The 24,968-nt window shown below is 54.1% G+C and overlaps 1 protein-coding gene across 1 annotated transcript; it reads right to left on the bottom strand.

Annotated features, from left to right (window-relative positions):
* Positions 1–1,773: 1,773 nt before the first annotated feature.
* LOC145340582 (tripartite motif-containing protein 46-like) lies at positions 1,774–24,131 on the bottom strand (the record flags this gene model as incomplete). Its single annotated transcript, XM_080185050.1, is given in 10 exon segments — positions 1,774–2,141; positions 6,731–7,028; positions 10,440–10,739; positions 11,444–11,565; positions 14,199–14,452; positions 15,191–15,286; positions 17,183–17,329; positions 22,211–22,278; positions 22,281–22,553; positions 23,825–24,131. Coding segments are annotated over 10 exon segments (2,233 nt in total), but the record flags the coding sequence as incomplete, so codon positions are not given.
* Positions 24,132–24,968: the final 837 nt, after the last annotated feature.

Genomic DNA, 24,968 nt, shown 5'->3' with positions numbered 1-24,968 from the left:
ACACCAACCCTCCCGCGGATTCAGGGTGTCAAGAATGTCCGCTCCTTTGACGAGGGATCCATCCCAAGATGCTTCAGCCCAGCGTCAACACAGAATATTTAACCGCCCCCTCTCCCCCCACCCCACCCTCCCGGGGCCACACGGGGAAATGTCAGGGACAAGCGACGAACAGCTCAGACGCAGAAATCAGATAGGAGAATCTTAACAGAGAGAGAGACAGATAGAGAGATAGACAGAGACAGACGGAGAGAGAGAGACAGACAGAGAGACAGAGAGAGAGAGACAGAGACAGAGAGAGACAGAGAGAGAGATAGACAGAGACAGACAGAGAGAGAGAGACAGAGACAGTGAGAGAGACAGAGAGACACAGAGAGAGAGAGAGACAGAGAGAGAGAGAGAGAGAGAGACTGACAGACAGAAAGACACAGAGACAGAGAGAGACAAAGAGACACAGAGAGACAGGGGGAGAGAGAGACAGAAAGAGAGAGACAGAGAGAGAGAGAGACAGAGAGAGGTGGGGGGGTTTAGGGAGGGAATTCCAGAGTTTAGGGACCCCCCCCCCAGGCAGCTGAAGGCACGGCCCCCAATGGCGGAGCGATGGGAATCGGGGGATGCTCGAGAGGCCAGAATTGGAGGAACGCAGAGATCTCGGAGGGTTGTAGGGACTGGAGGGGGTTACAGAGATAGGGAGGGGGTGTAGGGGGCTGGAGGGGGTTACAGAGATAGGGAGGGGGGTGTAGGGGGCTGGAGGGGGTTACAGAGATAGGGAGGGGGGGTGTAGGGGGCTGGAGGGGGTTACAGAGATAGGGAGGGGGTGTAGGGGGCTGGAGGGGGTTACAGAGATAGGGAGGGGGTGTAGGGGGCTGGAGGGGGTTACAGAGATAGGGAGGGGGGTGTAGGGGGCTGGAGGGGGTTACAGAGATAGGGAGGGGGGGGGTGTAGGGGGCTGGAGGGGGTTACAGAGATAGGGAGGGGGGGGTGTAGGGGGCTGGAGGAGGTTACAGAGATAGGGAGGGGGGGGTGTAGGGGGCTGGAGGGGGTTACAGAGATAGGGAGGGGGGTGTAGGGGGCTGGAGGGGGTTACAGAGATAGGGAGAGGGTGTAGGGGGCTGGAGGGGGTTACAGAGATAGGGAGGGGGTGTAGGGGGCTGGAGGGGGTTACAGAGATAGGGAGGGGGTGTAGGGGGCTGGAGGGGGTTACAGAGATAGGGAGGGGGGTGTAGGGGGCTGGAGGGGGTTACAGAGATAGGGAGGGGGGGGTGTAGGGGGCTGGAGGGGGTTACAGAGATAGGGAGGGGGGGGTGTAGGGGGCTGGAGGGGGTTACAGAGATAGGGAGGGGGTGTAGGGGGCTGGAGGAGGTTACAGAGATAGGGAGGGGGTGTAGGGGGCTGGAGGGGGTTACAGAGATAGGGAGGGGGGTGTAGGGGGCTGGAGGGGGTTACAGAAATAGGGAGGGGGTGTAGGGGGCTGGAGGGGGTTACAGAGATAGGGAGGGGGTGTAGGGGGCTGGAGGAGGTTACAGAGATAGGGAGGGGGGTGTAGGGGGCTGGAGGGGGTTACAGAGATAGGGAGGGGGGTGTAGGGGGCTGGAGGGGGTTACAGAGATAGGGAGGGGCTGGAGGGGGTTACAGAGATAGGGAGGGGGTGTAGGGGGCTGGAGGGGGTTACAGAGATAGGGAGGGAGGGGGTGCAGATTCCCGGGTCTCGCTGTGCGACCGCGATGTGTGTGTGGGGGGGGGGGGGGGACTAGGGAGTTCCTCGCTGCCGCTTACCCTTGTGGGGGGCAGAGTTGACGGCCTTTCCCTCTGGGCGGGCGGAGACCAGTTCCTGGAGGTGCAGCGCCCCCCCACCCACGAAGCAGAAGGCGGGGCAGACGGGCCCGCTGCAGTCCACCCCACACTCCCACAGGCTCCGGAACGACACCGCGTCGTAGAAGGCCACTCGGCCCCTCTCGTAGTCCAGGCAGACGCCCAGCCGGGAGGGGAGAGGCAGCGTGCCCGTGGCTGCGTCCCGGGCGGGCAGGGGGGAGCCTTGAGGGAGGAGCACCTTGCCCATGCCGATGGTCAGGAAGGCGTAAGGGGGCGAGGCGTCCACCGTCGCATCTTCTGCCCCACTGTCGTGCCCACTGTCCGGATCGTACCTGCCGGGAAACCAGAGAGAGGGGGGGGGGGGGGTAACAATTAATCGCAGTGGGCAACCCAACCCTCCCCTCGCCCGCTCCACCCCACCCTCCCCTCGCCCGCTCCACCCCACCCTCCCCTCGCCCGCTCCACCCCACACCCTCCCCTCGCCCGCTCCACCCCACACCCTCCCCTCGCCCGCTCCACCCCACCCTCCCCTCGCCCGCTCCACCCCACCCTCCCCTCGCCCGCTCCACCCCACACCCTCCCCTCGCCCGCTCCACCCCACTCTCCCCTCGCCCGCTCCACCCCACACCCTCCCCTCGCCCGCTCCACCCCACCCTCCCCTCGCCCGCTCCACCCCACCCTCCCCTCGCCCGCTCCACCCCACACCCTCCCCTCGCCCGCTCCACCCCACACCCTCCCCTCGCCCGCTCCACCCCACACCCTCCCCTCGCCCGCTCCACCCCACACCCTCCCCTCGCCCGCTCCACCCCACACCCTCCCCTCGCCCGCTCCACCCACACCCTCCCCTCGCCCGCTCCACCCCACACCCTCCCCTCGCCCGCTCCACCCCACACCCTCCCCTCGCCCGCTCCACCCCACACCCTCCCCTCGCCCGCTCCACCCCACACCCTCCCCTCGCCCGCTCCACCACCCTTCCCGGAGCCAGCGACAAATTTAACCCCCATTGAATTCCGGAACGATCCCACCCAGACAGAAACAAGCCCACTATTGCCGGGAGAGTGTGCTGCGAGTGTTGCCCCGAGTTCCCAATGCTGTGGATCACAGCATCCCATTTAAATAGACTCTGTAGACTGTCTGCTGTTTAAATAGACTCTGTAGACTGTCTGCTGTTTAAATAGACTCTGTAGACTGTCTGCTGTTTAAATAGACTCTGTAGACTGTCTGCTTTTTAAATAGACTCTGTAGACTGTATGCTGTTTAAATAGACTCTGTAGACTGTCTGCTTTTTAAATAGACTCTGTAGACTGTCTGCTGTTTAAATAGACTCTGTAGACTGTCTGCTGTTTAAATAGACTCTGTAGACTGTCTGCTGTTTAAATAGACTCTGTAGACTGTCTGCTGTTTAAATAGACTCTGTAGACTGTCTGCTTTTTAAATAGACTCTGTAGACTGTCTGCTGTTTAAATAGACTCTGTAGACTGTCTGCTGTTTAAATAGACTCTGTAGACTGTCTGCTTTTTAAATAGACTCTGTAGACTGTCTCCTTTTTAAATAGACTCTGTAGACTGTATGCTGTTTAAATAGACTCTGTAGACTGTCTGCTGTTTAAATAGACTCTGTAGACTGTCTGCTTTTTAAATAGACTCTGTAGACTGTCTCCTTTTTAAATAGACTCTGTAGACTGTATGCTGTTTAAATAGACTCTGTAGACGGTCTGTTGTTTAAATAGACTCTGTAGACTGTCTGCTTTTTAAATAGACTCTGTAGACTGTCTCCTTTTTAAATAGACTCTGTAGACTGTCTCCTTTTTAAATAGACTCTGTAGACTGTCTCCTTTTTAAATAGACTCTGTAGACTGTCTGCTGTTTAAATAGACTCTGTAGACTGTCTGCTGTTTAAATAGACTCTGTAGACTGTCTGCTGTTTAAATAGACTCTGTAGACTGTCTGCTGTTTAAATAGACTCTGTAGACTGTCTGCTGTTTAAATAGACTCTGTAGACTGTATGCTGTTTAAATAGACTCTGTAGACTGTCTGCTATTTAAATAGACTCTGTAGACTGTCTGCTATTTAAATAGACTCTGTAGACTGTCTGCTATTTAAATAGACTCTGTAGACTGTCTGCTGTTTAAATAGACTCTGTAGACTGTCTGCTTTTTAAATAGACTCTTTAGACTGTCTCCTTTTTAAATAGACTCTGTAGACTGTCTGCTGTTTAAATAGACTCTGTAGACTGTCTCCTTTTTAAATAGACTCTGTAGACTGTCTGCTGTTTAAATAGACTCTGTAGACTGTCTGCTGTTTAAATAGACTCTGTAGACTGTCTGCTGTTTAAATAGACTCTGTAGACTGTCTGCTGTTTAAATAGACTCTGTAGACTGTCTGCTGTTTAAATAGACTCTGTAGACTGTCTGCTGTTTAAATAGACTCTGTAGACTGTCTGCTGTTTAAATAGACTCTGTAGACTGTCTCCTTTTTAAATAGACTCTGTAGACTGTCTGCTGTTTAAATAGACTCTGTAGACTGTCTGCTGTTTAAATAGACTCTGTAGACTGTCTGCTGTTTAAATAGACTCTGTAGACTGTCTGCTGTTTAAATAGACTCTGTAGACTGTCTGCTGTTTAAATAGACTCTGTAGACTGTCTGCTGTTTAAATAGACTCTGTAGACTGTATGCTGTTTAAATAGACTCTGTAGACTGTCTGCTATTTAAATAGACTCTGTAGACTGTCTGCTATTTAAATAGACTCTGTAGACTGTCTGCTATTTAAATAGACTCTGTAGACTGTCTGCTGTTTAAATAGACTCTGTAGACTGTCTGCTTTTAAATAGACTCTGTAGACTGTCTCCTTTTTAAATAGACTCTGTAGACTGTCTGCTGTTTAAATAGACTCTGTAGACTGTCTCCTTTTTAAATAGACTCTGTAGACTGTCTGCTGTTTAAATAGACTCTGTAGACTGTCTGCTGTTTAAATAGACTCTGTAGACTGTCTGCTGTTTAAATAGACTCTGTAGACTGTCTGCTATTTAAATAGACTCTGTAGACTGTCTGCTGTTTAAATAGACTCTGTAGACTGTCTGCTATTTAAATAGACTCTGTAGACTGTCTGCTGTTTAAATAGACTCTGTAGACTGTCTGCTGTTTAAATAGACTCTGTAGACTGTCTGCTGTTTAAATAGACTCTGTAGACTGTCTGCTGTTTAAATAGACTCTGTAGACTGTCTGCTGTTTAAATAGACTCTGTAGACTGTCTGCTGTTTAAATAGACTCTGTAGACTGTCTGCTGTTTAAATAGACTCTGTAGACTGTCTGCTACACTGCATTGTTTAAATAGACCCTGTTTACCGCATGCACGATATAAAGATAGGCGGAGGGACAGGTAGTATTGAGGAAATGGAGAGGCTGCAGAAGGATTGGACAGGTTCGGAAAGTGGGCAAAGAAGTGGCAGATGGAATACAAAGTGGGAAAGTATAAGGTTACGCAGTTTGATACGAATAGAGGCAGAGACTATTTTCTAAATTGGGAGAGAATTCTGAAGCACAGAGGGACTTGGGAATGCTGAGTTAGGATTCTTTGAAGGTTAAGGTGCAGGTTCAGTCGGCAGTTAGGAAGGCAAATGCAATGTTAGCATTTGTATCGAGAGGGGTAGAATACAAGAGCAGGGATGGACTTCTGAGGCTGTATCAGGCTCTGGTCAGACCCCGTTTGGAGAATTGTGAGCGGTTTTGGGCCCCGTATCTAAGGGAGGATGTGCCAGGCCTTGGAAAGGGTCCAGAGGAGGTTCACAAGAATGATCCCTGGAATGAAGAGCTTGTTGTATGAGGAACGGGTTGAGGACTCTGGGTCTGTACTCGTTGGAGTTTAGAAGGATGAGGGGGGGATCTTATTGAAACTTACAGGATACTGCGAGGCCCTGGATAGAGTGGACGTGGAGAGGATGTTTCCACTAGTACGAAAAACTAGAACCAGAGGGCACAACCTCAGGCTGAAGGGACGATCCTTTAAAACGGAGATGAGGAGGAATTTCTTCAGCCAGAGAGTGGGAAATCTGTGGAACTCTTTGCCGCAGAAGAGGCCGGGTCACTGAGTGTCTTTAAGACAGAGATAGGTAGCTTTTTGATTGGTAAGGAGGCCAAAAGATGGGAGAATGAGGTTGACGGTGAGTGGGCAGGCACAGTGGTTAGCGCTGCTGCCTCACAGCGCCAGGGACCCAGGTTTGATTCCCGGCTCGGGTCACTGTCTGTGTGGAGTCTGCACGTTCTCCCCGTGTCTGCGTGGGTTTCCTCTGGGTGCCCCGGTTTCCTCCCACAGTCCAAAGATGTGTAGGTTAGGGTGGATTGGCCGTGCTAAATTGCCCCTTAGTGTCCAAAGATGTGTAGGTTAGGGTGGATTGGCCTTGCTAAATTGCCCCTTAATGTCCAAAGATGTGTAGGTTAGAGTGGATTGGCCTTGGTAAATGTCCCTTAGTGTCCAAAGATGTGTAGGTTAGGGTGGATTGGCCTTGCTAAATTGCCCCTTAATGTCCAAAGATGTGCAGGTTAGGGTGGATTGGCCTTGGTAAATGTCCCTTAGTACTGGGGGGGAATTAGTGGGGTAAATGCCTGTGGTTGTGGGGATAGGGTCAGGGTTGGATTGTTGTCAATGCTGGCTCGATGGGCCGAATGACCTCATCCTGCTCCGATAAGTTCCTACGTGGGGTCAGATCAACCAAGTGTGGCATCACCGCAGGGGCAGGTGGGGATAGGGGGCAACTTGATGGGGAACTGGGGTGATGCCCAGTGGGGAGGGGGCACACCAGTCCAATTAATGGAGCGCGAGATGGAAGATGGAGGATGGGAAGGGGGTTGACGTAGCGCCCAGATGCAATGGGGGGGGGGGGGGGGTGGTGAAATGGGTGAGCGATGGTCAGATGTTTGCATACCTGGGACTGACCACGTCCTGGGGCACCTGAAACCACTCCAAGAGCTTGCTCTCCAGCCCAATGCCGACCTTGACCAGGTAGGAGCTGGGATCGACAGAGCAGGCCCAGTAGTGCTTGCCCTGAGTCAATGCCACGTCGCCAATGACCAGGTCAATAGCGAGGTGGCAACTGGTCATCACTTGCTCGGCTGCGAACAGCATGGGGATCCCGGCCACGCTCCGGACAGCCCGCTGGTCCTTGCTGACGATGAGACGGTCGCGGCTAAAACCCCACTTGTTATCCAGGAGAAAATGGAGGACTGGAGGAGGACGGTGAGGAGGGGGTGGGGGGAGGGTGGGTAACAGAGGAGCCGACGCGGACAGGTTACGGGGGGAAAAAAAAAAATCGGAAACAACGAAGACGAAAATAGAGCGAGGGAACGAACAAGACAGAGAGAGAGAGAGAGAGAGAGAGAGCCCAAAGAAAATTCCGACGGAGAGATGGAGAAAGAAAAACGAGAATGAAGACAAGGCGAGAGAGAAAGAGAGAAAGAGAGAGAGAATCAGTCAGAAATCCGGTTGATATTCAAAGCCTCCGAGTTGTGGTCAATCTTCTTGTCTTCCAACCTGTCAGGGTTCACTCATACCCAAGATCAGAGCAGGGGGGGGGGGGTGCCATTTTGTGGTGCAGGCCATCATGTAGGCAGCCATTTTGTGGTTGGCGGCCATTGTGTGGCCATGGTCATTGTGATGAGGGCTGCCATTTGGTGGCAGCAACCGTATTAAAATTTACCTATTAGTCACCAGTAGGCTTACATTCACGCTGCAATGAAGTTACTGTGAAAATCCCCCACTGAGAGAGCACCCATATTGTGATGGCAGCCATATTCTGAGGGCGGCCATTTTGAGATGAGCCGTTATTTGCTGAGGGTCGGCCATTTTGTGTCGGGCCGCCACTGAGCAACGTTTAGCCAGGGACCCGGGATCGATTCCCGGTTTGGGCCACTGTCTGTGCAGAGTTTGCACATTCCCCTCATGTCTGCATGGGTTTCCTCCAGATGCTCCGGTTTCCTCCCACAGTCCAAAGATGCCAGGTAGGTGGATTGGCCATGCAAAATTGCCCCTTAGTGTCCAAAGATGTGTAGGTTAGGGTGGATTGGCCATGCTAAATTGCCCCTTAGTGTCCAAAGATGTGTAGGTTAGGGTGGATTGGCCATGCAAAATTGTCCCTTAGTGTCCAAAGATGTGTAGGTTAGGGTGGATTGGCCATGCTAAATTGTCCCTTAGTGTCCAAAGATGTGTAGGTTAGGGTGGATTGGCCGTGCTAAATTGACCCTTAGTGTCCAAAGATGTGCAAGTTAGGGTGACTTGACCATGCTAAATTGCCCCTCAGTGCTAGGGGGGGTTAGCAGGGTAAATAAGTGGGGTTATGCAGATAGAGTCTGGGTGGGATTGTGAACAGCACAGACTCAATGGGCCGAATGGCCCCCATCTGCACAGTAGGGATTCTAGAATACGAGAAGGGGTGGGCCCACAACAGCGGAGCCAACCGGGTCACAAAATGGCCGAAGTGGAGTCGGTAAGTGTGAATACAAAATGGCTGCCCTCCCACCCCACACTCAGCGTGACACCTTAGCGAACATTTCCACACATTCCCACTCAGGAACTAGAGTTCAGTCACGGAATTAGGTCCCAGCAGAGCGGGAGATGTCAACAGAAAAATGTTGTAAATCAAGAGGTGGCAACTTCCAAACGACCAGGTGGGTCCAAGGATCGGAAACAGGACAGAAACATGCTCAAACCCAATTTCTTTTGACCCTAAAACAGAGAGAGCTCTTGTCTCATGCCACTGCCAAAGAGTTTACCTGTGGCCACCATTTGGATTCAGCCCTGATATATCTGAGGCCTAGTAGGCCAATGAAGGCTGCATGTGAAGAGCAAGGCTGCCCCCACCACCCCAAACTGGACTCAGGGCTCTAGGGAGAAGATCGACGAGGTAACCAGGCATCTCACACCTCCCAGGACTGACAAGACCCAGGGAGCAGTCCTGGGAGTGTTTGATGGGGGGACAGTGTAGAGGGAGCTTTACTCTGTATATAACCCCGTGCTGTACCTGTCCTGGGAGTGTTTGATGGGGGGGACAGTGTAGAGGGAGCTTTACTCTGTATCTAACCCTGTGCTGTACCTGTCCTGGGAGTGTTTGATGGGGGGACAGTATACAGGGAGCTTTACTCTGTATCTAACCCCGTGCTGTACCTGTCCTGGGAGTGTTTGATGGGGGGGACAGTGTAGAGGGAGCTTTACTCTGTATCTAACCCCGTGCTGTACCTGTCCTGGGAGTGTTTGATGGGGGGACAGTGTAGAGGGGGCTTTACTCTGTATCTAACCCCGTGCTGTACCTGTCCTGGGAGTGTTTGATGGGGACAGTGTAGAGGGAGCTTTACTCTGTATCTAACCCCGTGCTGTACCTGTCCTGGGAGTGTTTGATGGGGACAGTGTAGAGGGAGCTTTACTCTGTATCTAACCCCGTGCTGTACCTGTCCTGGGAGTGTTTGATGGGGGACAGTGTAGAGGGAGCTTTACTCTGTATCTAACCCCGTGCTGTACCTGTCCCGGGAGTGTTTGATGGGGGGACAGTGTAGAGGGAGCTTTACTCTGTATCTAACCCCGTGCTGTACCTGTCCTGGGAGTGTTTGATGGGGGACAGTGTAGAGGGAGCTTTACTCTGTATCTAACCCCGTGCTGTACCTGTCCTGGGAGTGTTTGATGGGGGGACAGTGTAGAGGGAGCTTTACTCTGTATCTAACCCCGTGCTGTACCTGTCCTGGGAGTGTTTGATGGGGGGACAGTGTAGAGGGAGCTTTACTCTCTATCTAACCCCGTGCTGTACCTGTCCTGGGAGTGTTTGATGGGGGGACAGTGTAGAGGGAGCTTTACTCTGTATCTAACCCCGTGCTGTACCTGTCCTGGGAGTGTTTGATGGGGGGACAGTGTAGAGGGAGCTTTACTCTCTATCTAACCCCGTGCTGTCCCTGTCCTGGGAGTGTTTGATGGGGGGACAGTGTAGAGGGAGCTTTACTCTCTATCTAACCCCGTGCTGTCCCTGTCCTGGGAGTGTTTGATGGGGGGGACAGTGTAGAGGGAGCTTTACTCTGTATCTAACCCCGTGCTGTACCTGTCCTGGGAGTGTTTGATGGGGGACAGTGTAGAGGGAGCTTTACTCTGTATCTAACCCCGTGCTGTACCTGTCCTGGGAGTGTTTGATGGGGGGACAGTGTAGAGGGAGCTTTACTCTGTATCTAACCCCGTGCTGTACCTGTCCTGGGAGTGTTTGATGGGGGGACAGTGTAGAGGGAGCTTTACTCTGTATCTAACCCCGTGCTGTACCTGTCCTGGGAGTGTTTGATGGGGGGACAGTGTAGAGGGAGCTTTACTCTCTATCTAACCCCGTGCTGTCCCTGTCCTGGGAGTGTTTGATGGGGGGGACAGTGTAGAGGGAGCTTTACTCTCTATCTAACCCCGTGCTGTACCTGTCCTGGGAGTGTTTGATGGGGGACAGTGTAGAGGGAGCTTTACTCTGTATCTAACCCCGTGCTGTCCCTGTCCTGGGAGTGTTTGATGGGGGGACAGTGCAGAGGGAGCTTTACTCTGTATCTAACCCTGTGCTGTACCTGTCCTGGGAGTGTTTGATGGGGGGGACAGTGTAGAGGGAGCTTTACTCTGTATCTTACCTGGGGCGGGGGGGCTGCGGAGGTAGATCTCCTCGCTGTATTCACCATGTCCTGCCTTGTTGTAGCCTCGCACTCTCAGGGCGTAGACGCGGTCCATATCCAAGTGGCCCACGGCAGTGCCCGTTCCTCGTACCTCCTCGATCCTCTGCCAGCGCCGGGGGCCCTTGGGTGGGTGGTCGGCCTGACGAAACTCGACCTCATAGTGCCAGGCCGCGGCAGAGTCCTCGGGCAGACGCCAGCACAGGTAGATCTGGTCATAGGCGTACGTGCGTTGGGTATCAATGACTGGCGCATCGGGTGCTGCAGAGGAGAAGGGGAGGGACAGCGCCCATTAATCCTGTAACTACTCCCACAGTGCGGCGCTCTCTCAGCACCGACCCTCCCCACAGTGCGGCGCTCCCTCAGCACCGACCCTCCCCACAGTGCGGCGCTCCCTCAGCACCGACCCTCCCCACAGTGCGGCGCTCCCTCAGCACCGACCCTCCCCACAGTGCGGCGCTCCCTCGGCACCGACCCTCCCCACAGTGCGGCGCTCCCTCAGCACCGACCCTCCCCACAGTGCGGCGCTCCCTCAGCACTGACCCTCCCCACAGTGCAGTGCTCCCTCAGCACCGACCCTCCCACAGTGCGGCGCTCCCTCAGCACCGACCCTCCCACAGTGTGGCGCTCCCTCAGCACCGACCCTCCCACAGTGCGGCGCTCCCTCGGCACCGACCCTCCCACAGTGCGGCGCTCCCTCAGCACCGACCCTCCCCACAGTGCGGCGCTCCCTCAGCCCCGACCCTCCCCACAGTGCGGCGCTCCCTCAGCACCGACCCTCCCCACAGTGCGGCGCTCCCTCAGCACCGACCCTCCCCACAGTGCGGCGCTCCCTCGGCACCGACCCTCCCCACAGTGTGGCGCTCCCTCAGCACCGACCCTCCCACAGTGAGGCTGACTCTGCCAAGGCTGGTAGTTAGGCTTCTGGGCCTAGCAAGGCCTCACTCCCTGGCCTCTGCACAAACCTGTGGCGAACTGCAGGTGGTTCAAGAGGTTGAGTTCGCTGGTGATGTCCACTTGGAAGTGATCAAAGGAGGGGTCAGCGGCTGGGGAGAACTTCTGCAACGCTTCCGTGGCTTTTACAATCCTGAAATCGAAATTGAAGACGGCTGGAGAGAGTGGTCAACAAAACAGACAGTATTGCTGCTATTATTATTGATGAATAGGTTTACCAGGCTGATTCCGGGACTGATGTATGAGGAGAGATAGAGACATAGCGTGAGAACAGGCCCTTCAGCCCAACTTATCCATGCTGCCCCTATTTTTTTAAATCTCTGAGCTCGTCCCAATTGCCCGCATTTGCCCTCTACACCTGTTGTATCCATGTACAATGCTTTTTAAAAGACAAAATTGTACCTGCCTCTATTACTATCTCATTCCAGACACTCACCACCCTCTGTGTGAAAAGTTTGCCCCTCTGGACCCTTTTGTATCTCTCCCCTCTCACCTTAAACCTACACCCTCTAGTTTTAGACTCCCCTACCTTTGGGAAAAGTTATTGACTATCTAGCTGATCTGTGCCCCTCATTATTTTATAGACCTCTATAAGATCACCCCTCAGCCTCCTACGCTCCAGAGAGAAAAGTCCCAGTCTATCCAGCCTCTCCCCAAACCATCAAGTCCCGGTAACATCCTAGTAAATCTTTTCTGCGCTCTTTCTAGTTTAATAATATCCTTTCTATAATAGGGTGACCAGAACTGGACACAGTATTCCAAGTGTGGCCTTACCAATGTCTTGTACAACTTCAACAAGACGTCCCCAACTCCTGTATTCAATGTTCTGACCAATGAAACCAAGCGTGCTGAATGCCTTCTTCACCACTCTGTCCACCTGTGACTCCACTTTCAAGGAGCTATGAACCTGTACCCCTAGATCTCGTTGTTCTGTAACTCTCCCCAACACCCTACCATTAACTGAGTAAGTCCTGCCCTGGTTCCATCGACCAAAATGCATCACCTCGCATTTGTCTAAATTAAACTCCATCTGCCATTCGTCAGCCCACTGGCCCAGTTGATCCTGTTGTTGTCTATGGTGTGGCGCCCAGAACACAATATTCTAGCTGAGGTTTAACTAGACCCTCCCCCGACCTCCGACCCCAGCCTGGACCCCTCCCCGACCTCCGACCCCAGCCTAGAGCTCTCCTAGAGCCTAGAACTAGTTTTGTATCAGTTCAGTGTAACCTCCTTGCTCTCGTACTCTGCGACGCTGTTATGTCCCTATCCCAGGACAGTGTTAGGAAGGATGAGACTGATTTTATTCTCTGAGAACCAGCACTCGACCACGCAAAGAGGAACCCCTCCCTTCAATTATCTGTTAAAGTGCGTGTGTGAAAGGGGATTCTCTGCACTTCAGCAGGTGCAGCAGGTGGTCAGGAAGGCGAATGGGATGCTGGCCTTCATAGCGAGGGGGATTGAATATAAAAGTAGGGAGGTCTTGCTGCAGCTGTATAGGGCATTGGTGAGGCCGCAGCTGGAGTACTGTGTGCAGTTTTGGGCGCCGCACCTGCACAAGGATATTTTGGCCCTGGAGGGAGTGCAGAGGAGGTTTACTAGGCTGATACCGGAGTTGAGGGGGTTGAGCTATGAGGAGAGGCTGAATACTTAGGCTTGTACTCGTTGGAGTTTAGAAGAATGAGGGGAGATCTCATTGAGACGTATAAGATGATGAATGGGATGGATAGGATAGAGGTGGAGAGACTCTTCCCGCTCAAAAAAGACAGTAGGACTAGGGGGCACAGCCTCAAGATAAGGGGGGGAGCGGTTTAGAACGGAGTTGAGGAGGAACTTCTTCACTCAAAGGGTGGTGAATCTCTGGAATTCTCTGCCCGTTGAAGTGGTGGAGGCTGCCTCGCTAAATATTTTTAAGACGCGGGTTGATGGGTTTTTGATAAGAGAGGGGATTAAGGGTTATGGGGAGAGGGTGGGAATGTGGAACTGAGCCACGACAGATCAGCCATGATCTTATTGAATGGCGGGGCAGGCTCGAAGGGCTAGATGGCCTACTCCTGCTCCTATTTCTTATGTTCTTATGTTCTTATTAAATCAAGTGGCTAAATCAAAATAACTTCTCTGTAAACTATCTCTGTAAAAGCACCAAGTAGCACTTTATTAAACTAACTTTACTAACTAGCAGTGTACAGGTTAACGGAACTATTAACAATCCGAACTTCTCGAATAGAATGCTGTTTGGAGAATTCCGATTCCCACTTAGGATCAAACAAAAAGAATTTTTTTTAGTCACTCTCTCAATTACAACCAGGTTTTATCTTCTGGAATCTTCTGAATTCTTTCGATCTCAGCTTTCGAGAGGAGGCTTTTCTCTAAGCAATGCCTTTGACAAGGTACCGCGCAGTAGGTTGTTGCATAAGGTTCAATCTCCCAGATTGGAGGTCGGGGAAGGGTCTGGCTGGGTTCAGAGGTCAGGGAAGGGTCTAGGCTGGGGTCGGAGGTCAGGGAGGGCTCTATTCCGGGTTCGGAGGTCGGGGAAGGGTCTATGCCAGGTTCAGAGGTCGGGGAGGGCTCTATGCCGGGTTCGGAGGTTGGGGAAGGGTCTAGGCCAGGGTCGAGGGTCGGAGGTCGGGGAAGGGTCTGGGCCGGGGTCGGAGGTCGGGGAAGGGTCTGGGCCGGGTTCGGAGGTCAGGGAAGAATATGGACTGGGGTCGGAGGTCGGGGAAGGGTCCAGGCCGGGATTGACAGGGGGTCAGAGGGCGAACGTGTTACCTGGAGTGCACTTGTTTGGCTGCCTGCACGAAGCAGGGGTGGTCCGTCTCCTTCAGCACCTCCTGGGTGTAGATGACCATTCCGGAATGTTCCAGCATTCCTTGGTGCTCAGCTATCTGGGCGTTGAGGCTCTGGAGTTTTTGCTGCTTACATTCCTCGATGGACAACAGCAGAGAGCTTTGTCTCTCTTCCAGCGAGCAGCACAGCTCCTGTATCGATTTCACCACCTCCTCGCGCGCCCTCGCACTGTTCGCCTGCCAAGAGACACAGCCGAGAGCTGAGAGTCCCTACAGGCCCCATCCAGCCTGCACCGAGCACAATCCCACCCAGCCCCTATCCCCGTAACCCCAGCATTTACCCAGCTAATCCCCCTAACACTAAGGGGACAATTTAGCACGGCCCAATCCACCCCAACCAGCACATCTTTCCGACTGTGGGAGGAAACCGGAGCACCCGGAGGAAACCCACGCAGACACGGGGAGAATGTGCAGACTCCGCACAGGCAGTGACCCGAGCTGGGAATCGAACCCGGGTCCCTGGCGCTGTGAGGCAGCAGTGCTAACCCACTGTGCTGAACCTCAATTACATCAGCCTCTCTCTCCAACTCTCTCTCTCTCACGCTCCCCCTGTCTCGCTCCCCCTCTCCGCCTCACTCCCTCTCCGTCTCTCCCTCCCCCTCTCCATCTTGCTCCCCCTCTCTCTCTCGCTCCCCCTCTCCGTCCCTCGCTCCCCCTCTCTGTCTTCGTTTCTCGCTCCCCCTCTCCGTCTCGCTCTCCCCCTCTCCGTCTCCCTCTCGTTCCCCATCTCTCTCTCCCTCCCTCTGTCTCTCTCAGAGGCAGACAGATTCTCTCTCTGTCTCTCTCTCTCTGTCTCTCCCCCGTCTCTCTCTCTCTCTCCCCCGTCTCTCTCTCTCTCTCCCAACTCTGTTGCCGTGCCGTACTCCAGTCCCCACCCCTGGGGTACAGGCAAGTTGGGGCGATTGAGGGTCTTACCTCGGTCTGCTGCACCAGCTGATCCAGGAGTTGGATCTGGGTTTGCACCAGGTTCTGGTTGTTAATGATGTAGGAGATGGTCTTGCTCAGTTTCTCCTGTGGGGGGGGGGGGGTGTACGAGTGAATGTGCCGAGGGTGGGAGGGAAAGAGTGGGAAGCGAAGGGATGAGAGAGGGAGGGAGGTCAGGCAAGCAAAGGACGAGGGAAGGAGGGCAAGGGTCAAATGTCGAAGGTACAAACACGATCAAGAGAAAGAGGATAGAGGACAGGGGTCGGTGGCAAGACGTAGAGAGAAAGGACGGAGGTCATGGGTCAGAGTTGTGACAAAGACGGTGAGGGTGAGAGGTCGGGGGTGAGAGGTCGAGGGTGAGGTGTTCGGGGGTGAGAGGTCAAGGAAGAGAGTTCGAGTGTATGAGATCGAGGCGTAGTGGTTGGGGGTTAAAGAATGAGGAAAAGTCAAGGTTGAGGGTAGAAGGTCAAAGGAAAGAGGTCAAAGGTCAAAAGTCGAGGGTAAGCGGTTCAGGATTAGAGGTTGAGAGAAAGAGGCCAAAGGGCAGAGGGCGTGGGTAAGAGGTCATGCGAAAGACATCAAAGGTAAGAGGTTGGGAACAAGAAGTTGCGGGGAAGAAGTCAAAGGTCAAAAGTCAAGGGTCCAAAGGTAGAGGTTGAGAGAAAGGGGTCACAGGTCGAGGGCAAGAGATCAGGGGAAAGAGGTTGAAGGACAAGGGTCAAGGGTCAAAGCCCCAGGGTGAGAGGTGAAAGGGCGGGGGGTGGAGGATATGTGGTTGAGAGAAAGGGGTCGAAGGTCAGAAGTCAAGGGTAAGAATTCACGGGGAGGGAGGGCGAGGGAGAAGGAGGCAGTGAGAGGATGGGCGAGGGAGGGTGGGGGGAGCAGAGAGGAGGGCGAGAAAGAAGAAACAAGATCAGACAGGCGAGATCCATCCAACACCCACAGAGCAACGTCTACAAGAAGGTTCCAGAACACTCCGTTCCTCCGGCCGTTTCCCTCGGAAATTCGAGGGAGGGCTCCGAGTTTACAGAGAGAGGCTGGAGATTCTCGGAGCAGGGAGAGGGGGCATCTCTGCCAGACTGTAGACTGGTGTGGCGGGGGTTGATGGGGGGGGAGGGGGATAGTATGGAGGGAATGGCGAGCAGGGTGGTCATGGGTTCAAAGGTCAACTTGGGGGGGGGGGTAACGTAACTTCAGCAAGATCATCGCAATCTGGTGAGCGACTGGCGCAAAGGAAGGTGGGGGCTGGGTAAGCACTCAGGAGCCTGAGACACGACAGAACAGAGAGAGAGAAAGTGGGCTAGCAGGGCTCTGTGCAGGGCCAAATGGTCTCCCTCCTCATGTCCTCGGAGTCAGCGAGAGTTGGTGAAACGCATGGGGCAGGGGTGGAGCAACACACTCAGGAGCCCGAGATGTGACAGGAGAGAGAGAGTGACGTGGGCTAGTAGGATCCAGGCAGGCCGAATGGCCTCCCTCCTCATGTTCTGCTATCCTCCTTGGCCTGTTAGAGTCAGAGGGAGCTGGATAAAGGCACGGGGTGGGGAGGGGATGCAGAAATCTACTCAGAAGCCCAAGACGCAATAGGAGAGAGAATGGGTGTGATGTGGGCTAGTAGGATCCAAGCGGGCCAAATGGCCTCCCTCCTCACGTTCTGCTATCCTCCATGGCCTGTTGGAGTCAGAGGGAGCTGGATAAAGGCAGGGGGTGGGGAGGGAATGCAGAAATCCACTCAGGAGCCTGAGACGTGACAGGAGAGAGAGAAAGAGAGTGACGTGGGCTAGTAGGATCCAGGCGGGCCAAACGACCTCCCTCCTCACGTTCTCTGTGACTGGTCAGAGTCAGAGGGAGCTAGATAAAAAGGCATGAGGTTGGGGTGGTGTGTGGGGCGGAATGGAAAGGGTGGGCGATGAGGGGAAGGGCGAGTGCGGAGGAGAGGGGCCGAATGGCCTGTCTTGGGGCGGACGGGACACGGTCACTCCTCACCTTGAGGGCCTGGTAGACGTTGCTGGCCGGGGTGATCTTGTGCGCGGTGTGAATCCTCCGCAGTTTACAGAGCTGGCAAATGAGTCGCTGGCAAGTCTTGCAGTACAGGTTCACCTTCTCCATCTCATGCTCCGGGCACATCAACACCTGCAACGGGAAAAGGAGTGGGCAGCCCACCACCCCCCGTGAGACTGAGAGACTCCAAATCAACCCCCTCCCCACCGCCAGCTCCCTCTCATCCAATCCCACCCTGCAGAAAGAGGCCATTCGGCCCATCGGCACCCACCATAATCCCACCCAGGCCCTATCCCCATCGCCCCATGTATTTATCCGATTTAATCCCCCTGACACATCTTTGGACACTAAGGGACAATTTAGCATGGCCAATCCACCCTAACCTACACATCTTTGGACACTAAGGGACAATTTAGTATGGCCAATCCACCCTAACCTACACATCTTTGGACACTAAGGGACAATTTAGCATGGCCAATCCACCCTAACCTACACATCTTTGGACACTAAGGGACAATTTAGCACGGCCAATCCACCCTAACCTACACATCTTTGGATACTAAGGGACAATTTAGCATGGCCAATCCACCCTAACCTACACATCTTTGGACACTAAGGGACAATTTAGCGTGGCCAATCCACCCTAACCTACACATCTTTCGACTGTGGGAGGAAACTGGAGCACCCGGAGGAAACCCACGCAGACACAGGGAGAACGTGCAGACTCCGAATGGACAGTGACCCGAGCCAGGAATCAAACCCGGGTCTCTGGCGCTGTGAGGCAGCAGTGCTGACTACTGAGTCACCCTGCCATCCCCAATGGGCAACAGCCTCTCTCTCTGTCACTCTGCCTCTCTCTCTCGCTGTCTCTCTCTGTCTCTCTCTCTCTGTTTCCCTCTCTCTCTCTCTCCCTCTGTCTCTCCCGGAGGTTACCATTGATCATCACTGAATCCCCCACCACACACCCTGGGAGGTTATCAGTCAGTCCCCGTGTGTGGGGTAGGTACACCCACAGTGCTGTTAGGGAGGGAGTTCCGGGATTGTTATTGGACATCAGTCAGTCCCCGTGTGTGTGGGGTAGGTACACCCACAGTGCTGTTAGGGAGGGAGTTTCAGGATTGTTATTGGACATCAGTCAGTCCCCGTGTGTGTGGGGTAGGTACACCCACAGTGCTGTTAGGGAGGGAGTTCCGGGATTGTTATTGGACATCAGTCAGTCCCCGTGTGTGTGGGGTAGGTACACCCACAGTGCTGTTAGGGAGGGAGTTCCGGGATTCTTATTGGACTTCAGTCAGTCCCCGTGTGTGTGGGGTAGGTACACCCACAGTGCTGTTAGGGAGGGCGTTCCGGGATTGTTATTGGACATCAGTCAGTCCCGGTGTGTGTGGTAGGTACATCCACAGTGCTGTTAGGGAGGGAGTTCCGGGATTGTTATTGGACATCAGTCAGTCCCTGTGTGTGTGGGGTAGGTACATCCACAGTGCTGTTAGGGAGGGAGTTCCGGGATTGTTATTGGACATCAGTCAGTCCCGGTGTGTGGGGGTAGGTACACCCACAGCGCTGTTAGGGAGGGAGTTCCGGGATTGTTATTGGACATCAGTCCGTCCCCGTGTGTGTGGGGTAGGTACACCCACAGTGCTGTTAGGGAGGGAGTTCCAGGATTTTGAGCCCAGCCGCAGTGAAGGAACAGCCGATATATTTCCAAGACGGGATGGTGAGAGGCTCGGAGGGGGGGAACTTGCAGGGGGTGGTGTTCCCCATGTGTCTGCTGCACGCCCCCACCCCCCCACACCTTGTCCTTCTAGATGGTAGAGGCGGCGGGTTTGGAAGGTGCTGTGGAAGGAGCCTCAGTGAGTCTCTGCGGGGCATCTTGTAGACGGTACACACGGCTGCCTCGGTGGTGGAGGGACTGGGTGTTTGGGGTTAGAGTGTGGTAGAGCGGGGCTGGATGGTGTGGGTGGGGGAGGGAGTGAGTGTTTGGGGTTAGAGTGTGGGTCGAGCGGGGCTGGATGGTGTGGGTGGGGGAGGGAGTGAGTGTTTGGGGTTAGAGTGTGGATCGAGCGGGGCTGGATGGTGTGGGTGGGGGAGGGAGTGAGTGTTTGGGGTTAGAGTGTGGTAGAGCGGGGCTGGATGGTGTGGGTGGGGGAGGGAGTGAGTGTTTGGGGTTAGAGTGTGGATCGAGCGGGGCTGGATGGTGTGGGTGGTGGAGGGAGTGAGGGTTTGGGGTTAGTGTGTGGATCGAGCGGGGCTGGATGGTGTGGGTGGGGGAGGGAGTGAGTGTTTGGGGTTAGTGTGTGGATCGAGCGGGGCTGGATGGTGTGGGTGGGGGAGGGAGTGAGTGTTTGGGGTCAGTGTGTGGATCGAGCGGGGCTGGATGGTGTGGGTGGGGGAGGGAGTGAGTGTTTGGGGTTAGTGTGTGGATCGAGCGGGGCTGGATGGTGTGGGTGGGGGAGGGAGTGAGTGTTTGGGGTCAGTGTGTGGATCGAGCGGGGCTGGATGGTGTCGGTGACAGAGGGACTGAGTGTTTGGGGTTAGTGTGTGGATCGAGCGGGGCTGGATGGTGTGGGTGGGGGAGGGAGTGAGTGTTTGGGGTTAGTGTGTGGATCGAGCGGGGCTGGATGGTGTGGGTGGTGGAGGGAGTGAGTGTTTGGGGTTAGTGTGTGGATCGAGCGGGGCTGGATGGTGTGGGTGGTGGAGGGAGTGAGTGTTTGGGGTCAGTGTGTGGATCGAGCGGGGCTGGATGGTGTGGGTGGTGGAGGGAGTGAGTGTTTGGGGTTAGTGTGTGGATCGAGCGGGGCTGGATGGTGTGGGTGGGGGAGGGAGTGAGTGTTTGGGGTTAGTGTGTGGATCGAGCGGGGCTGGATGGTGTCGGTGACAGAGGGACTGAGTGTTGCAGTCTGGGACATACGCCTCCAGCTACATCACAGTGATGAGCTGACAGGGTCTGTCTGTGGAAAGGGCAGAGGTTTACACAGCCTCATAGACTCAGTATTGTGGTTTAATGGAGTGTATGTAATGATCTTTACTGAATGGTGTGTATCACTGTACCAGCATGCTTACCAAACACAGCCTGCAGCAGTCTGCTCCTTCCTGCACTGTCTGACACTGTCACAACTGAAGGAGAGCTGGAGTGCAGGCAAATCTCCACTCCTCTCTCTCCATCTCTCTCTCTCTCTCTCTGTCTCTCTCTCTCTTTGTCTGTCTGTCTCTCTCTGTCTCTGTCTCTCTCTGTCTGTCTGTCTCTCTCTGTCTCTCTCTCTCCCTCTGTGTCTCTTCCTCCCTCCCTCTGTGTCTCTCCCTCCCTCTATCTCTGTCTGTCTCTCTCCCTCTGTGTCTGTTCCTCCCCCTGTCTCAGACCCTGTCCCTCTTTGTCTCTCTCTCTCTCCCTCTCTTTATCTCTCTCTCTCTGTCTCTCTTTTGTCTCTGTCTCTCTCTTTGTCTCTGTCACTGTCTCTCTCTCTCTCTCCCTCTCTGTCTCTCTTTTGTCTCTGTCTCTCTCTTTGTCTCTGTCACTGTCTCTCTCTCTCTCTCCCCCCCCCTCTCTGTCTGTCTCTCTCTCTCCCTCTGTCTCTCTCTCTCTCTCTGCCCCCTCTCTGTCTCTGTCTCTCTCTCTCTCTGACTCTCTCTCTCTCTCCCCCCCTCTCTCTCTCTGTCTCTGTCTCTCTCCCTCTGTCTCTCTCTCTCTCTCTCTCTCTCCCTCCCTCAATCTCTCTCTGTCTCTTGTTTTCCTTCCTTCAGTAGGTGGCTGTTTTTGGAGGGTTAGTTTTATCTGAAGACAGCTGTAACTCAGGACATGTCCCTGTCTTGAGAGCGAAAATGAATGTCTGTATCTGCTACTGCAGAACAGAAGCCAGAGTCCAAAACACGTTGTCAAAAGGTCACAGTCCAAAGATGTGGAGGTTAGGGTGGATTGGCCGTGCTAAATTGCCCCTTAGTGTCCAAAGATGTGCAGGTTAGGGTGGATTGGCCAGGGATCATTCTTGTGAACCTCCTCTGGACCCTTTCCAAGGCCAGCATATCCTTCCTTAGATATGGGGCCCAAAACTGCTCACAATACTCCAAATGGGGTCTGACAGGGCCTGATACAGCCCTTGAACATCCCTGCTCTTGTGTTCTAGCCCTCTTTGTCATTTTGTACACTAAATGGCAGAACCGTTAAGAGTATTGATAGGCAGAGGGATCTGGGCATACAGGTACACAGGTCACTGAAAGTGGCAATGCAGGTGGAGAAGGTAGTCGAGAAGGCGTACGGCAATGCTTGCCTTCATCGGCCGGGGCACTGAGTTTAAACATTGGGCAAGTCATGTTGCAGCTTTATAGAACCTCAGTGAGGCCGCACTTGGAATATAGAGTTCAATTCTGGTCACCACACTACCAGAAGGAAGTGGAGGCTTTGGAGAGGGTTACAGAAAAGATTTACCAGGATGTCGCCCCTGGTGTGGAGGGCATTAGCGACGAGGAGAGGTTGGAGGAACTTGGTTTGTTCTCACTGGAGGTTGAGGGGGACGATCTGATAGAAGTCTACAAGATTATGAGGGGCAGAGTGGAGCTTTCTCCCCCCCAGGGTGGAAGAGTCGGGGGGCACAGGTTTAAGGGGTGAGGTTTAAAGGAGATGTACGAGGCAGATTTTTTTTTACACAGGGGGGTGGTGGGTGCCTGGAACTCGCTGCCGGGGGGAGGGAAACGGAGACGGTAGTGAGTTTGTATTGACGAATCCATGAATAGGATGGGAAGAGGGGTACGGTCCCCGGAAGGGTAGGGGGGGGTTTTAGTTTCAGTCGGGACAGCATGGTCGGGGCAGGCTTGGAAGGGCCGAAGGGCCTGTTCCTGTGCTGGAATTCTCTTTGTCATTTGCCTTCCTAAACTGCCGACTGAACCTGCACATTGGCCTTAAGCCTCTCCTCCTAAGCCAACCCTCTGGAATCATCAACGACCCTCCCAAATGTGGACCACCCCCCCCACCAAACCCCCCCCCCCACCCCCCACCACAACAAAGTGGTTCAAAAATCTCACCTTGGGCCTGAAGCTGAGGGTGGGTCCGATATATTCGTGCTGTGCCTTGGGGGTCCCCCAGGGGTGTGGAGCTTGAAGCACTCGTTGCAATAGTTGGCGCGGCAGTCGGTGCATCCCTTGGTGGCTTCCTGCCCGGGGGGTTTACACACCTGGCACTGCACGGCGGCACCCAGGTTGGCCGTGTGCTTGTAACGCTCCACGATGCGCTCCAGGGTCAGGTTGCGGGAGAGGTCGGTCAGGCCTCGCTCGCCCAGGTCCACGTCCCGCCGGCAGCTCGGGCAGGGCACGCTGATGGTCTGAGGGTGGGCGTTACCCCGCCGGCGCCCGGGGTAGGTGCCATAGCCTGCAAGGGGGGGGGGGGGGGGGGGGGGGGCACAAAAAGAGAAAGATCAAAGTTGCCTCCACCCCCGAATCCCATTAACCACAACATTCCCAGCGGGATGAGAGAGAGGGTGGGGAGGGAGGGATCGGGAGACGGAGAGCGGGAAAGAGAAAGGCAGTGGGGGAGGGAAAGAGAGATAGAGAGGTAGTGGGAGATAGAGAGAGAGAGAGAGGAGGAAGAGAGTGACAGGGAGGGGTGAGACAGAAAGGATAGCAGGACTGGAGGGCACAGCCTCAAGATAAAGGGGGGGGCGATTTAGAACGGAGTTGAGGAGGAACTTCTTCACTCAAAGGGTGGTGAATCTCTGGAATTCTCTGCCCGTTGAAGTGGTGGAGGCTGCCTCGCTGAATATATTTAAGACACGGGTAGATAGGTTTCTGATAGACCGGGGAATTAAGGGGAGAAAGCAGGAAAGTGGAACTGATCCACTTCAGATCAGCCATGATCTTATTGAATGGTGGGGCAGGCTCGAAGGGCTAGATGGCCTACTCCTGCTCCTATTTCTTATGTTCTAGACTGGGAGATGGAGGGGTCACAGAGGGAGGGGGGAGGAGGAGGGTGTTTGAGAGAGAAAGGGAGGGGGGTCAGATGGAGTAGAGAGTGAGGAAGTAGGGAGAGGGTGGTGGGGAAGAGAAAGGAGAGTGAATGGGAAAGTGCTTGAGTCCATTGGGATTGTGTACAATGGGAGTGAACGGAAATAGGTTTGGGATTGGGATTGTGTACAATGGGAGTGAACGGGAAGGGGTTTGGGATTGAGATTATGTACAATGGGAGTGAACGGGAAGGGGTTTGGGATTGGGATTGTGTACAGTGGGAGTGAACGGGAAGGGGTTTGGGACTGGGATTGTGTACAATGGGAGTGAATGGGAAGGGTTTGGGATTGGGATTGTGTACAGTGGGAGTGAACGGGAAGGGGTTTGGGACTGGGATTGTGTACAGTGGGAGTGAATGGGAAGGGGTTTGGGATTGGGATTGTGTACAAGGGGAGTGAACGGGAAGGGGTTTGGGACTGGGATTGTGTACAGTGGGAGTGAATGGGAAGGGGTTTGGGATTGGGATTGTGTACAAGGGGAGTGAAAGCAGGCTGGGTCACCGCCCAACGATCTCCTGCCAGAGGGGCATGCCAGGCTAGCACTGGGGGAGATGGTGGGTGGGAGAAGATGGCGAAGTGGGAGGGGGGGTGGTGGGGGGGAGGTGGCGGGGCGGGGTAGAGAGAACATCCAAGTCCTTACCTGCTCTTATGAGGCGGTCCAGCCGATCGGCCTTGGGGGTTGTGCGCCGTCCCAGCCGGGGGCTCCTCATCAGAGGGGTGGAGGCGGGCGAGGAGGGTTCGGAGGTGGGCTCCGCGCACACAATGCCCTGCTGGACCAACAGCTCGGTGGCACACATCAGGCACACGTTGTGCATGCAGGGCAGGATGATGGGCTGCTTAAACATCTCCTTACAGAGTGGGCACATCAACTCCCGTTCAAGGATGATGGGCTGCTTAAACATCTCCTTACAGAGTGGGCACATCAACTCCCGTTCAATGTTCTTCATAGTCGCCTGTTCCACCCGGGCGGCGGGGGGGGCAGGGGAAGGAAAGCATTAGCGACAGAGAGCAGAGCAACAGGCCCTTCGGCCCACAATGTTGCACCAAACATGGCATCAAATTAAACTAATCCCTCCCACCCGCTCTCGCTCCATATCCCTCTGCTCCTCACATATTCACACGCTTATCTAAAAGCCCCCTAAACACCCCCCCCAATCGCATCTGTCTTCACCCTGACAGCACATTCCAGACTCCCTACCCCCTCTCTGTCAAAAACTTACCCCTCTCACATCTCCTCTAAACTTACCCACTCACCTTGATTTGATTTATTATTGTCGCGTGTACTGGGATACAGTGAAAAGTATTGTTTCTTGCGTGTTATATAGACAAAGCATACCATTCATAGAGTACATAGATTTGATTTATATTGTCACGTGTATTGGGATACAGTGAAAAGTATTGTTTCTTGCGCGTTAATATAGACAAAGCCATACCATTCATAGAGTACATAGATTTGATTTATTATTGTCACGTGTACTGGGACACAGTGAAAAGTATTGTTTCTTGCGCACTATACAGACAAAGCATATCATTCATAGAATACACAGATTTGATTTTTATCGTCACGTGTATTGGGATACAGTGAAAAGTATTGTTTCTCGCGCGCTATACAGACAAAGCATAACCGTTCATAGAGAAGGAAAGGAGAGGGTGCAGAATGTAGTGTTACAGTCACAGCGAGGGTGTAGAGAAAGATCAACTTAGTGTGAGGTAGGTCCATTCAAAAGTCTGACAGCAGCAGGGAAGAAGCTGTTCTTGAGTCGGTCGGTACGTGACCGCAGACT

The sequence above is a fragment of the Carcharhinus amblyrhynchos genome, unplaced genomic scaffold (assembly GCF_965287045.1).
Source record: "Carcharhinus amblyrhynchos unplaced genomic scaffold, sCarAmb.v2.hapA chromosome_1168, whole genome shotgun sequence".
In the NCBI taxonomy this organism is placed as follows: Eukaryota; Metazoa; Chordata; class Chondrichthyes; order Carcharhiniformes; family Carcharhinidae; genus Carcharhinus; species Carcharhinus amblyrhynchos.
The sequence above is the reverse complement of the archived record's forward strand: the minus strand, read 5'-3'. Positions and strand labels throughout refer to the sequence as shown.